Source organism: Lepisma saccharinum, chromosome 13 (genome assembly GCF_977018435.1).
Source record: "Lepisma saccharinum chromosome 13, izLepSacc3.1, whole genome shotgun sequence".
Lineage (NCBI taxonomy): Eukaryota > Metazoa > Arthropoda > Insecta > Zygentoma > Lepismatidae > Lepisma > Lepisma saccharinum.
The window spans coordinates 65,858,483-65,870,220 of record NC_139241.1 but is presented as its reverse complement, the minus strand read 5'-3'; the positions used below and the strand labels follow the sequence as shown (position 1 = coordinate 65,870,220).

The window sequence follows — 11,738 nt, the reverse complement described above, 5'->3', positions numbered from 1 at the left end:
AGTGATAGTTACGTTGAACGTAAAGCATAAACAACCAAGAACCTAATAAGTGTTTCGCATAAATGTATCCAAGTATACGAGCCTCTCTCCAGTTCAGTTGCCGTTGAAGTCCATTAATTGAAGCTTTGAGGCGTACCGACGCGAAATTAAAACTCCGCGACAACACCCTCTTCGAAAAAACGAAGAAAAAACTTCCCTGTGGGTGTTGCACTCTCATTGGCTGTGTATGAATGCCCCCATACGATGAAAACTCGCTACGAAACGTGAACCTGAGTTTCACTTGTTTTACGAAACGACCGATGCATGCTATTGTTATTCGTGATCTGTTTGGTTTGGCAAGTGTAATGTGTAGTTCTAAATAATCCCGTTCGGGGCGTCCTTACAGGTGTATCTTTGGTAAGTAAGAATGCATTGCCCTTGTTTTAATTAATAAGTGACAGTTTCTTTGTAGATCAATCTTGATTTTTAAATGGAAAACAGGTGCTGATTTCCGCTTTGCTTAGCTTTTAAAACACATAACCTGTTAGTTACCGAAAGTAAAAAGCCTTGTCGTGTTGTTTCGTTTTGTTTTTGTTTTGTACAAGTGAATACATCTGCAATCCCGCCCCCCCCTTTTTGTGAATTCCATTGCATAATTTCTTAAAAGAGTGACATGGGCGGACCAATGAGAAGTTCAGAAGGGAGTTCGCCCCGCTGAGATATATAGCTTTTTCAAATGTGTTGGAAATAAATTACACCGCCGTACAGAATATAGTATATCTCACTTAAATTTTCAAAATATGTTTTTCGTTATTTGATTAATTCATAAACTGAATCACACCTTCCGTGGTTTGTTGTAGAGTAAAAAGTAGTTTTAAACTGTGTTAGAAGGTGGTTAGAAATAGCCGAGGAACGTTTTTTAAAAAAATGCACAGTAAGGCTAATTGGGACTGGACCTACAGTTTAAAGTGGGACCGAACCACTATGTGCCTCCACCGGGTATCAAACCCGGGACCCCTTGATTGCAAGGCGACGACGTTGTGCCATCGGGGATGCCCATTTTTAAAAAGAAAAGAACGTCGCAACGTAAATACTGTGACTATTGAATGGATTGATTCTGAATCGTTTTAGAAGAACATGATTTGTTTTAAAATGGAAGAACTGATAAAAGGTTATATTTCGCTCCCCAGATTTCTACAATCAACAGTTGAAACATGGTTGACGTAAATGAAAAACTATCGACAGGGACGACTCAAGATAAAACTTTCGCTCGCCTTCCTAACCAGTGGCGTGCCCAAGGGGGGGGGGGTTGGTGAGGGTTATAACCCCCTTTGGCCCAGTATTCCTAAAAAAAAGAACGTGAAAGGTAGGAAAAGATGTCAAAATGAGGGTCGACTACCAGAAAAACTGTACATAACCCCTCCCTTTCAAACATCCTGCGCACGCCACTCCTCCTAACTTCTACCTTACCGCACCCATAATTTTCGTCCTTGGTCCCCGTATTTAGGTTATATATTGAAGGATTTAACTAGGAAATATAATGTACTTATTTTTAAAATACCTTACGTATTACTGTTAAAGAACACATTTATTGTAGTTGCATAATGATGTCAAAGTAACAGTAATCTCTTGGCTTAAGAATTGCTACATGATTTTGCAATGTATGTATCATGTTATGCAGCAGTAACTTCAATTAATTTTTGCCTACACAAATCCAATTCTTTTTAAAACAAGTAGCCTGGCTTATATAATCGGAAATAAGGTTTATGCGCTCTAAAGGGGCGCCCGGCCAGCTGCCCCTCCCCCACTTGAGACGTTCAAAACTAACAGTAAATATTCAGTGAACAAATAAACACATACGAATAATAGTGCTAGTGCACTAACAGCGAAAGTGTATATGTTGCAAGATTTAGAAAGGAAGTTTAAAAATTGAACGACAAATTAAAAATCGAGAGAGAACTAAGATCAGAGAAAGAGGAATTAGGAAGAATGGCAAAATTAAAATAATAAATCGATGAGATAAAATAAATCGAAGGGAGGCTTGCAGCAAAGAAGCAAGTTTTTTTTTTATAGGGGAGGGGACGGTAAGCGACAAATTTATATATCCGGTTTTGCTCCATTCCTAATGCTCACCGCCGGCATACACTTCATTTTTCATGGTGGTATTTTAAAGGGTCATGAGGGGAAATTACCCCCTCTGTTATTGCATCTCCCCCTCTAGTTGCAAGATTTCATTACTTGAGGGTGTTTTATATATAATCATCTGATGATTCGAAACAAGTCGCTGGAATTTCCACCATTGGAATTATTTTCAACACCCTGAATATTGTTATGTGTTTGCATTTTGACTGTTTAACATCACATATCTAGGTTAGCCGCGACGATAAGGTGAATTATGATTAGAATTACGGACTTCATGTACAGTCACGGATACTCCTGGTTTTAATGATTCCATTCAAAGTCAATGAGTTTGTTACAACCCAGAAGTGTCCGTGACTGTACGTCCATAACTTGCGTCGCCGAACCGATTCTTTTGGCCTTCTTGTTCTAGGAGTTCGAAGGTTCCTCGTCAGATGACGCTCAGTGACAAACAGCTACTGCTGCCATCTGCAGAGATATACTTTAACTATTTGAGCAAACAGTAAGGAGATAAACAAATGTTAATATTTTTTCCCGTTTTTATCCAGTTTTTTTTTTCTGCTTCGTGTAGTGGTACATCCAGAAGGATTGGTGGAATCATACCTTATTGTTTCACATAAAAAAAAAGATGGTTGAATCGTAAATGCTGGATTTTCCTTGTGTGCTCCTTGATCAGTTTCATCTAATTAACCATCATTAATCTTCATCGTCGCGATTACCCAATCCAAACATGATTTTTTCTTGCATGGCATTTAAGTGCCCCCGAAAACATTCTCTCTGCCTCTGCCTCTGCACTATTTTTTTCTGACGCCCTCACTGCTTGAAGGTGTCAAACATTATTTATTGTAGGGTGGTTATGTCATATCTAAAAGGGGATATTTTGCTGGATTCATTCGATTTTGCTTACAACCCCAAAACAGGTGGCAATTTCTGGAGCAAATATATTGCGTAGCGCGCTAGGAAACCAGAGGTCCTACATTTGAATCCTGGGTAAGGCACGTATTTCATAAATTCGCCATTTATTCATGTCATCCCCGTAAGCAACAATCAATAACGTGCGAAATCTACATTGTGAAATTTCAGGATATTCTCATGTCATATTTGTTGTATAATTACTCTTTTGAAGCACATTCTGTGGAGAAGATTGTATAAATTAAGGCAGCAGGAAAACAATTCCATAGCATTCCTTTATTACATTGCCAAAACCCTCATTGCAGTGAAGTTTAAACTTTAAAGTTGCGGGGCAAGGTGAAACAGGTTGCTGTAATGACGTAACTCGCCCTCAGCCATAGGTCATTTACCCGAACTGCGGCTTCTCTGATCCTGACCGAGGTAATTTTCGCTGTGGCAGACAATTTAAAATAGATGGTTTAGCTTTGGATTTAGGTTTTTGTATTTTAACAATTGTGGTCTACAGGTCTGGTGTTAGGGGCGTTTTGGTTTTCTGCTGAAACAGCTGTTCTATTTGGAGGGAGGGAACGTCAAGTCGATGCGCATGTGTTTTCCAAGTGAGGCAAATGTAAACAAACACGTAAGTTAGAAATGAAGCGTTACAGGCATAATATGTACTATTTTACGTCAAAATAGCAAATGTTAAGAGGTGTAATAATGTGTTCGCTTGGATCGGATGATACATAACATTTTTTTATCTGTCCGTTCACGAAAATGTTATTTCGTACATAATGCATTTAGTTAACTTTTGGAACGAACTGTACATTAACTGCAAATTTCTAAATGTATTTTGGATTAAGCGTAGATTTGTGGTGCCAAAATGCAACTGTACATATGCACTTCACCACCACCCTCCCCGGGAAACCGGTTGATAGGCAGTATGTTCAGTTCCCAAAGAACATTACTTTTTTTGCAATATCATTGAATACTGTTGATGCTCGAATTATATTTACAATTTTTATGTATTCGTTATGGCTGTCAGGTTCTGTGCCCTTTCTCCAAGTACTTAATTTACAATTTATTATGCATGTTTCACACCTTAGTTTCCTCTGCGTTCATATAATTTCATAACGTGCCTATTTTATTTTAAGTTGCAACCTTGACGATGAATACGAATTCTGATTAGAGGAAGGTAAATGTTTACTATCCTTCGGACACCTATAACTTCTGAGTTTCGTCAAATTTTGACATTTGTACTTACGTATGTGGGTACTACTTTACTATACCGGAGACACCTATCAATGATTTATTTCTCAATTTTTTACATTGCTAACGTACTATTCTGCATTGCGGAACATTTCTTTAGGTGAAATAATGAATTTCTAACGAAAATAATGTATATTTCTTACATTAACGAGTACTTACTGTTGTTCCTTATTTCCCACAAACCATCCACGGGTAGCCCCAAAAACCAGACGTTAGCCCAAAAATTCACGAAAGCGCCACGAACCATCACGGGGACGAGGTATGCCTACTAGGTTAGGTTAGGCCTGTTAGGTCAGGTTCCATTAGCACTCCTTTCGTTCAATTTAGCATATACGGACAATACGAGAGCGTATTGTGCTCTCGTGCAGAAAGCAAATGGCGGCAGCAGCAATAGCACGTCGGAAATAGATTTTCGTAGAAAACCACATGTATTCGCATTAAAATGGATCAAAACTACATTCCCGAACATCAACAACACTACAGAAAATGATTTGCGTAAGTACTTTCTCCTGTAAATATGAAGAAATCCGTCTCTGGTATAGTAAAGTGTTACCCCTATCTGCTTCGCGGATCATTTTTTAATGTGTATTCACGTTTTTTTGATCAATTTTTTTTTAAAAAAAGTGTTTTTGTAACTGAAGAATGTATGTTTCTGCAAATGGTTTGTGGGGCTATGTGTCAATGGTTCGTGGGGCTATGCGAGAATGGTGTGTGGGGCTACACATATTTTTTTCGAAACCAATTTTTAACTATTGTGACCCTACCTAACCTAACCTTACCGGAAATGGTTCGTGGGGCTATGCGTCAATGGTTGAATTTCCGCTATGAAACATTCCCACATCACACAAAACACCTTCCAGATGTTAGACAATACTACAGGAACTTATTACGGTAAGTAGTTTCTTCTGTAGAAATGAAGAAATCTGTCCGAAGGATAGTAAACTAGTACCGTAAATTCAAACAACCTTGGCTCAATTATGTGACATAATATTATTGTATCTGTTTTTTTCCAGGCATGTGATACCTTAGGGACCAAAATGTCTGGAAAGGCTTTTCATTTACGATGGAACAATCATTTACAAAATCTCCGGTCCTTGTTTGAAGAACTTTTTGCCAAGCAGAGCTTCGTAGACGTGACGATATCATGCCAAGGAGGGACAATAAAAGCACATAAAATAATTCTTTCAGCTTGCAGTCCTTACTTTGAAAACATTTTTCAAGAAAACCCCTGCAAACACCCAGTGATTATTTTGAAAGAAGTGCCTCTAAGAGAAATGCAGGTGCTGCTTGAGTATATGTACAAAGGTGAGATTGATGTCTTAGAAGACGAATTAGATTCCCTGATTTGTACTGCAGGGGAGCTGGAAATCAGGGGACTTGTGAATGGGTTTTCCAGAAAAGGCAAGAGGAATGCAGATGGTGAAAACAGTGAAAAACATGAAGAGGAAGACATTGAAGTGCCTAAAAGTGATTGTGAACCGCAAAGCAAGAAGAAGAAGTTAGAAAGTAAAACCGATTGTCAGCCAGATGTTGATGACAAATGCAGTCTTGGATCAAATGAGTGTCGTGAAATTTCAGAACAAAATGATTCCCATATTCAGACATCGAATGGTGATAAAGTTGAAGGTGAACATGAAGAATCAGAGTCCTCATCACATGTGGAGAAATCTGTAAGTACTATTAACCAAACTCTTAATACAAGTAATATGATAATTTTTTCTGCAAAATAAATCAGAAATTGTTTCCTGTTTGCAATCTGAAACAGATCAAAGTAAAATATTTTACTGTGATTGATTGTTCCATTTTTTTTTTTTACACAAAGCTTCAAACTTACTACAAATAATGCATATCCTCAAACCTACTGTTATGCATAGAGAAGGCAGTAAATATCTGCTATGTATAGTTTTTCATTTGGGGAAAGTTGGTTTGTGAAATTACCATAAAGAGCTTTTTTTAAAAAAAAATGTTTGCAGGGTACCACATGTTCTATTTAAACAGTATAATATGATAGATTTCATGTTAATTATGGCTAGTATGAAAATCATTGTTTCAGAACATATATTTACACCAAAAACTTTTGATTACAGGGTGTATCGTAAGTAATAGCACAAACTGATAGAGTTGAAAGTACACGATAATGAAGCAAAAAAAGTCTCAGTAAACATGGGTCTGCAAACCAGCCGTTTGCTAGATAATTGTGAATGTGTGATTACAAGCCGCCAGTGACTTCATTGTTTGTAAACGTCATCCTAGTTGGTAAAATGCTAATAATGTGTGCGAATGTGTGGTTAGAAACAGTTACTGATTGCATTTTGTAAACACCGAGTGCTTTACTCCTTGCACGTTCCGAGGTTCGCTCTTTGTTCACAGAACAGAACATTTCCAAGAGATGGACCTCCCTGATGGTGCAGTGGTAGTGTCACTGCCTTGTAATCAAGAGGTCCCGGGTTCGATACCTGGTGGAGGCACAAGTGGTTCGGATCCCACTTTAAACTGTAGGTCCAGTCCCGATTATCCTTACTGTGCATAAATGGGCTTAAAACACCATATCAACCAATCAATCCATTTCCAAGAGGTGGTGTTGTAATCAAACAGGATGGATACAATCAGTAGACAGTCTAATCATACTGTGGAAGTCACGTCAGTTGTGCTGTATACTATAGTGAAAATGAAACTGTACAGCAATAAGGAGTACATTTTACCAACTAGGACGATGTTTACAAACAATGAAGTCAGTGGTGGCTTGTAACCACACATTCACAATTATCTCGAAAACGGCTCATTTGCAGACCCATGTTTACTGAGACATTTTTGGTTCTATTATCGTGTACTTTCACCTGTGTCAGTTTCGCTATTACTTTTGAGACACCCTGTATAGGTCTCAACTCTTAATAGCAATAAGGGAAAAATGAGAGAAACAGAAGTGCAGCAGAATCTACCAATGGCATAGTGGTAATGTTGTTCCCTTGTAACCAGAGGGGCCCAGGTTTGATCTCCAGTGAGGGAACACGGTGGTTTGGAACTCGCTTCGAATTATAGGGTTAGTCTCAATTGTCCAATCTGTGCATAAAGTGGGCTTTTAACTAAGGTTCAATTGTTTAGCAATGGTACTAATTATGTAATACATAAGAAATTTAGTATATATAAGAAGACAATCTTTAAGTGTTGTAATATTCACAACAAGAATTGACCAAAATAACTTTCATTTAGTAGCTGTAAATGTATATTGGATGGTTCAAGTTCTGATGCATCCTTTAGAAGTACTAAAATTTAAAAATATACATATATATATATATATATTGAGTTAACTAGATTGTCTTGTTAATATACAATTAATGTATACCGTATTTCATAATATTATTAAAGATAATTTAAATCTTTCAAACCACAAAACATCAGTATGGCAGTTTCATTAAGTAACTGAATTTGACTATACTTTTAATGGGTGTATTGCCCATTATCTTTTTCATTCACTTCCTTTTGTACAGAGTGGTCACAAATGAGGCGTACCCCACCTATATTTTTGACACTACATTGGTTATTGTTTAATGCTTGATATGGGCACAAACCTGGTGTAAGAGTCCAGAAAATCAGTATGGAGACTGTCATTTTCGTAGCACAGCTGAATTCTGCTCGATGTTTTGTGGAAATAATCTGGGCTCACGTGTATTAAGGCATCTTCCAAGCATTGTGCGGTACTGGTTATTTCTGACTCGGGTCCTTGATGAACCCCCAGAGAGTGTCCGTATCAAGCATTACCATAACCATCGTAGTGTCGAAAATAAAAGGGAGGGAGGCATATGCCTGCTTTTAGACCACTCTGTACAACATGAGGTTTCCAGAAATTGAAAGATAACTGTTAGCAAAGCACAGCACATTCTCTCTAACGAAAACTAGTAGCTTAACTATTAACAATTACTATTTTATTGACTGTTCCAAATAGAGGGAACTTAAGTGCTCATTTTTTGCAGGAGGAAACTGCTTCAGAAATATACGATCAAGAAACCACGCCAGTGCAGACACAGACATATGTTCATGAGACAAGATACAAAGGGCAGAAGAGGGTGGATGTTGGACTACTACGTCCATCAACAAAAAGGCATGTCAAAAAAATAAAGGAAATGAAGGTATCAACATTAGACCAGAATAAAAATAATACAAAGGTTACTGCTGTGTCAGAAGAAAGTAAAGGTAATAATGCACCGCTGGACAATAGTGAAGTTGACAATAATGCTGCCTTATTTAGTTTGCCTATCAAGCAAGAGAACCCGGATTTTGATTTCTACAGTGCTGCTTATGCTGCCGCAGGTTACAGTGCGTTCGATCATCATTTCCTGAAAGGTGAGGAGGGTGAAGAGGTGTTCGATAGGAATTCGTTGGCTGTTTGTGTCTTCTGTTTCAAAGACTTCAAGAACACGGTCGAACTGCGGAAGCATCTTCGCTCGCATACTGGCGAAAAGCCATACCATTGCGATTTCTGCAGTCTTAGGTTCACGCGTGCTGCTCACCTGAAACGCCACCGTCGAGTCCACACCGGAGAACGCCCGTATCCATGTGCGAAGTGCGGGAAGTGTTTCTCGAGGCAAGATAAACTAAAGCAGCATCTAAACCGTCACGAGATGCAGGAAGAGCTCGGGCTTCCGCCTCCGCTCGTGAAAGGAGAAAGTCATAGTAACGGAATCATGTGTCCTCCGTCTTCATTCTCCGAGCACGCATCGTCGTCTCTTGTACCGAGCATGTCTCCGTTTGGCGACATGAGCTACTTGTCGTCGCTCTCTCTCGCAAACCGTTATTCACACCCAACGGCATCTACCTCAGGCCTGAATATTGATGACGGCCAGTCCACAGAAGAATTGCTAAGTTCTGTTAGAAAACTTGGCGAGTGCACAATACAGGCCTTCCCGTCTAGTTAGGATAAATTTGAAACCGAATTACATTATGTATATTGAACCAAATAAGTTAATTGTTGCTTCAGTTTCATTTGTTAGTGTAATTGTTCATGTGCCTTGTATACTTGCGGGCCCAAAACATTCTGTTAGTGTTGTTGCAAGTGCAGTATAGATCAGTTAATTGTGTTAACACATTCATGAAATTGTGAGAAAAATGTTTGCTAGGAACAGGCAAGTGTACATACCACAACCAACAAATTGCTCTTCTCTAAGGCATGCACTGCGAGTCTGAATCATTGTTTTTAATGAGGAGAAACTATTTCATGGAAATGCTTTCGGTTGGCCACGAATTCACCAAAGGAAATAAAAAGAAAATGAGATAAAGGTCCTTCTTCTTTAATACTATTTATATTCTTCTCAGGATTTCTCAAGAAATACTGGTACATGTAACCAGTAAGCTTGAAACTAAACTTTTCGATGTTATTCAGGTAATTGCAAATGTGCAGTACAACTAGAAAAGGTGAAACTGGTGAACACTTGGATTTCAAGGTTGTGCTAGCATTCAATTGAAAATACATTACTGTGATGCTATGTATCCAATATTTTCCACAGAAAAAAAGTGAATGAGAAAAACACTTTAAAGGGACCAAATATTGAATGTTGTTTGTTAATTTTTCTGTTGTTTTGTTTTTGCTGTGTACATGGTGATTCAGAGCATGAATTTATTGTCATAATCCACCACTGACATGATTGCTGACATACCCCTGCTCATTGTGTAATGTCGCATACTTGTCTGCTAGGTGTACAGTGGGATGCACAAGTATTACTCAGCAAATTGTTCACGAGTAGGATTTTTACGTATGCTGGTGCAGAGGTTGTGAGTAGCTTACATATTTGCCATATTGTTTCAATTCTTGAAGTTGTCGTTGCATAAAACAGAGGGTAAATATGGACAATTTGAATGGTAGCACTTATGCATCTCACTGTATGCTACTAGGTGCTTAAGTACCAGTGGAGTGGAGTGTAAGTATCAGTGTGTCTAGTGGAGAATCAAATAATACAAACAAACATGCCTCATTCAGGTTGGTGTTATTAAGATACAGTATGCGAAGTATACTTTGCCACCTCTTGACAATGTTTAACACTTAGCGGACTGGTCTGAAAATATCATGTTTCTCCACATAAGCCTTTTTTTTTCTTTCAAAAATCATAAAAAATATGTTTATAAGTTTGTTATTATTTACCCAACTTCTCTGAAATATACAAGATGTCCTCTTTCCACAGGTATGTAATATGTTACATTTTATACACATTTTCTTACATGTATGATTGTTTTTCTTCAACAATTTTTTTTTTAAATATACAACATTGTAATAAAAGTTACTGTAAACATATTTTGGTTGTGTAATATCGTAATAGTTAATGAAAAATAACCTAAACACCTCTTCTTTGGATTCAAAATTGTCACTAACTTTGAGATCTGAAACTGAATCCTCGTGAAGAATTTCCACAATGTGCATATCAATTGTTCAGTGCAGTTGCGACACGGGTACAAGTAAAACTCAGCAGTGATGAAAATAAACACACAAATTAAACTCGTGTTTGGAATTTGAAAGAATTGGTTATAATACATGTGCACAAGAGACACGATACAAATGTAGCGTGCCATTCATTCACAACATGAGTGTTTAGCAAAGGGCATCACGCCCATCGCGCATGTCTGGAATGTGTTAATGTTGTAAACGAAGAGCCAAGCTCTGACGGCATCTAGTAGACAAGTGCACGCAATGAGTAAGAATGTTAGTGGTAGATCATGACATTGTCTACTAAGTCTTGTCATTCATACATATACCATTCCACAAAATAGATCATTCACGGTTCCTTGTTGACTGCACCTTTTTTTTTCCTCTCATAGTATGGACCTTTCATTCTAGTATGTAATATCGCTTCTGAATCACCATATACGTAACTTCAGGAGAAATTAAATATATAAGCCTCTTACTTGTATGCTGTATCCTTTCCATCAATTGTGATGTACATATTTGTTTTCTAGTAGTAGGCAGGAAACGGCGAAGGATGATGATGATTTACCTCAGATGAAATAAGTTTTCATATCTCAGGTGATATTGTGAGTAGAAGCTCACAATAAAATATATAGTGCACAATAATAACTGGTATTCCAGCTTATATTTGTTATTACAAATGATGTTGCACATCGGCCTTTTCAGATTCACAATTTTTTGAGTGTTCCTTACGTATTTTACTAGGGGAGCTTTAGAGGGGTGTAATAATGATTTTTTTAGGGTTGATCATGCAGTTTGTGCAACATGTTTATCATTTAATAAAATGATCTGGTTACTAAGTATGTATGTATAAATTCATGTCTTATGCATCTCTCTCTTTTTCTTTCTAAAAAAAATATGTTGCCACCATCTTGAATTTTTGAGTTTTTCAAAATGGCACCGTGGAGGATGATGGTGCTTTTTCGTCAACTTTTTCAGCCTGGTAGATAGAAATAGAAACCTGGCCTCTTTGAGGTTTCCTGCTGGTGTCTTATACCAATGACCTCCCATT

At 37.8% G+C, this 11,738-nt stretch overlaps 1 protein-coding gene across 4 annotated transcripts; it reads left to right on the top strand.

Annotated features, from left to right (window-relative positions):
• The first annotated feature begins 309 nt into the window (after positions 1-309).
• LOC145997388 (uncharacterized) lies at positions 310-10,516 on the top strand. 4 transcript variants are annotated; one of them, XM_083134377.1, is made up of 3 exons: positions 310-396; positions 5,289-5,945; positions 8,247-10,516. In XM_083134377.1, exons 2-3 carry the CDS (start codon positions 5,313-5,315, stop codon positions 9,186-9,188), a joined length of 1,575 nt encoding a protein of 524 aa, XP_082990503.1. In that variant the 5' UTR covers positions 310-396; positions 5,289-5,312; the 3' UTR covers positions 9,189-10,516. The 4 variants fall into 4 exon arrangements, with proteins under 4 accessions (XP_082990503.1, XP_082990504.1, XP_082990502.1 ...); XM_083134378.1 differs by lacking the exon at positions 310-396 and adding an exon at positions 3,355-3,450; XM_083134376.1 differs by lacking the exon at positions 310-396 and adding an exon at positions 3,505-3,649.
• The last annotated feature ends 1,222 nt before the right edge of the window (positions 10,517-11,738 follow it).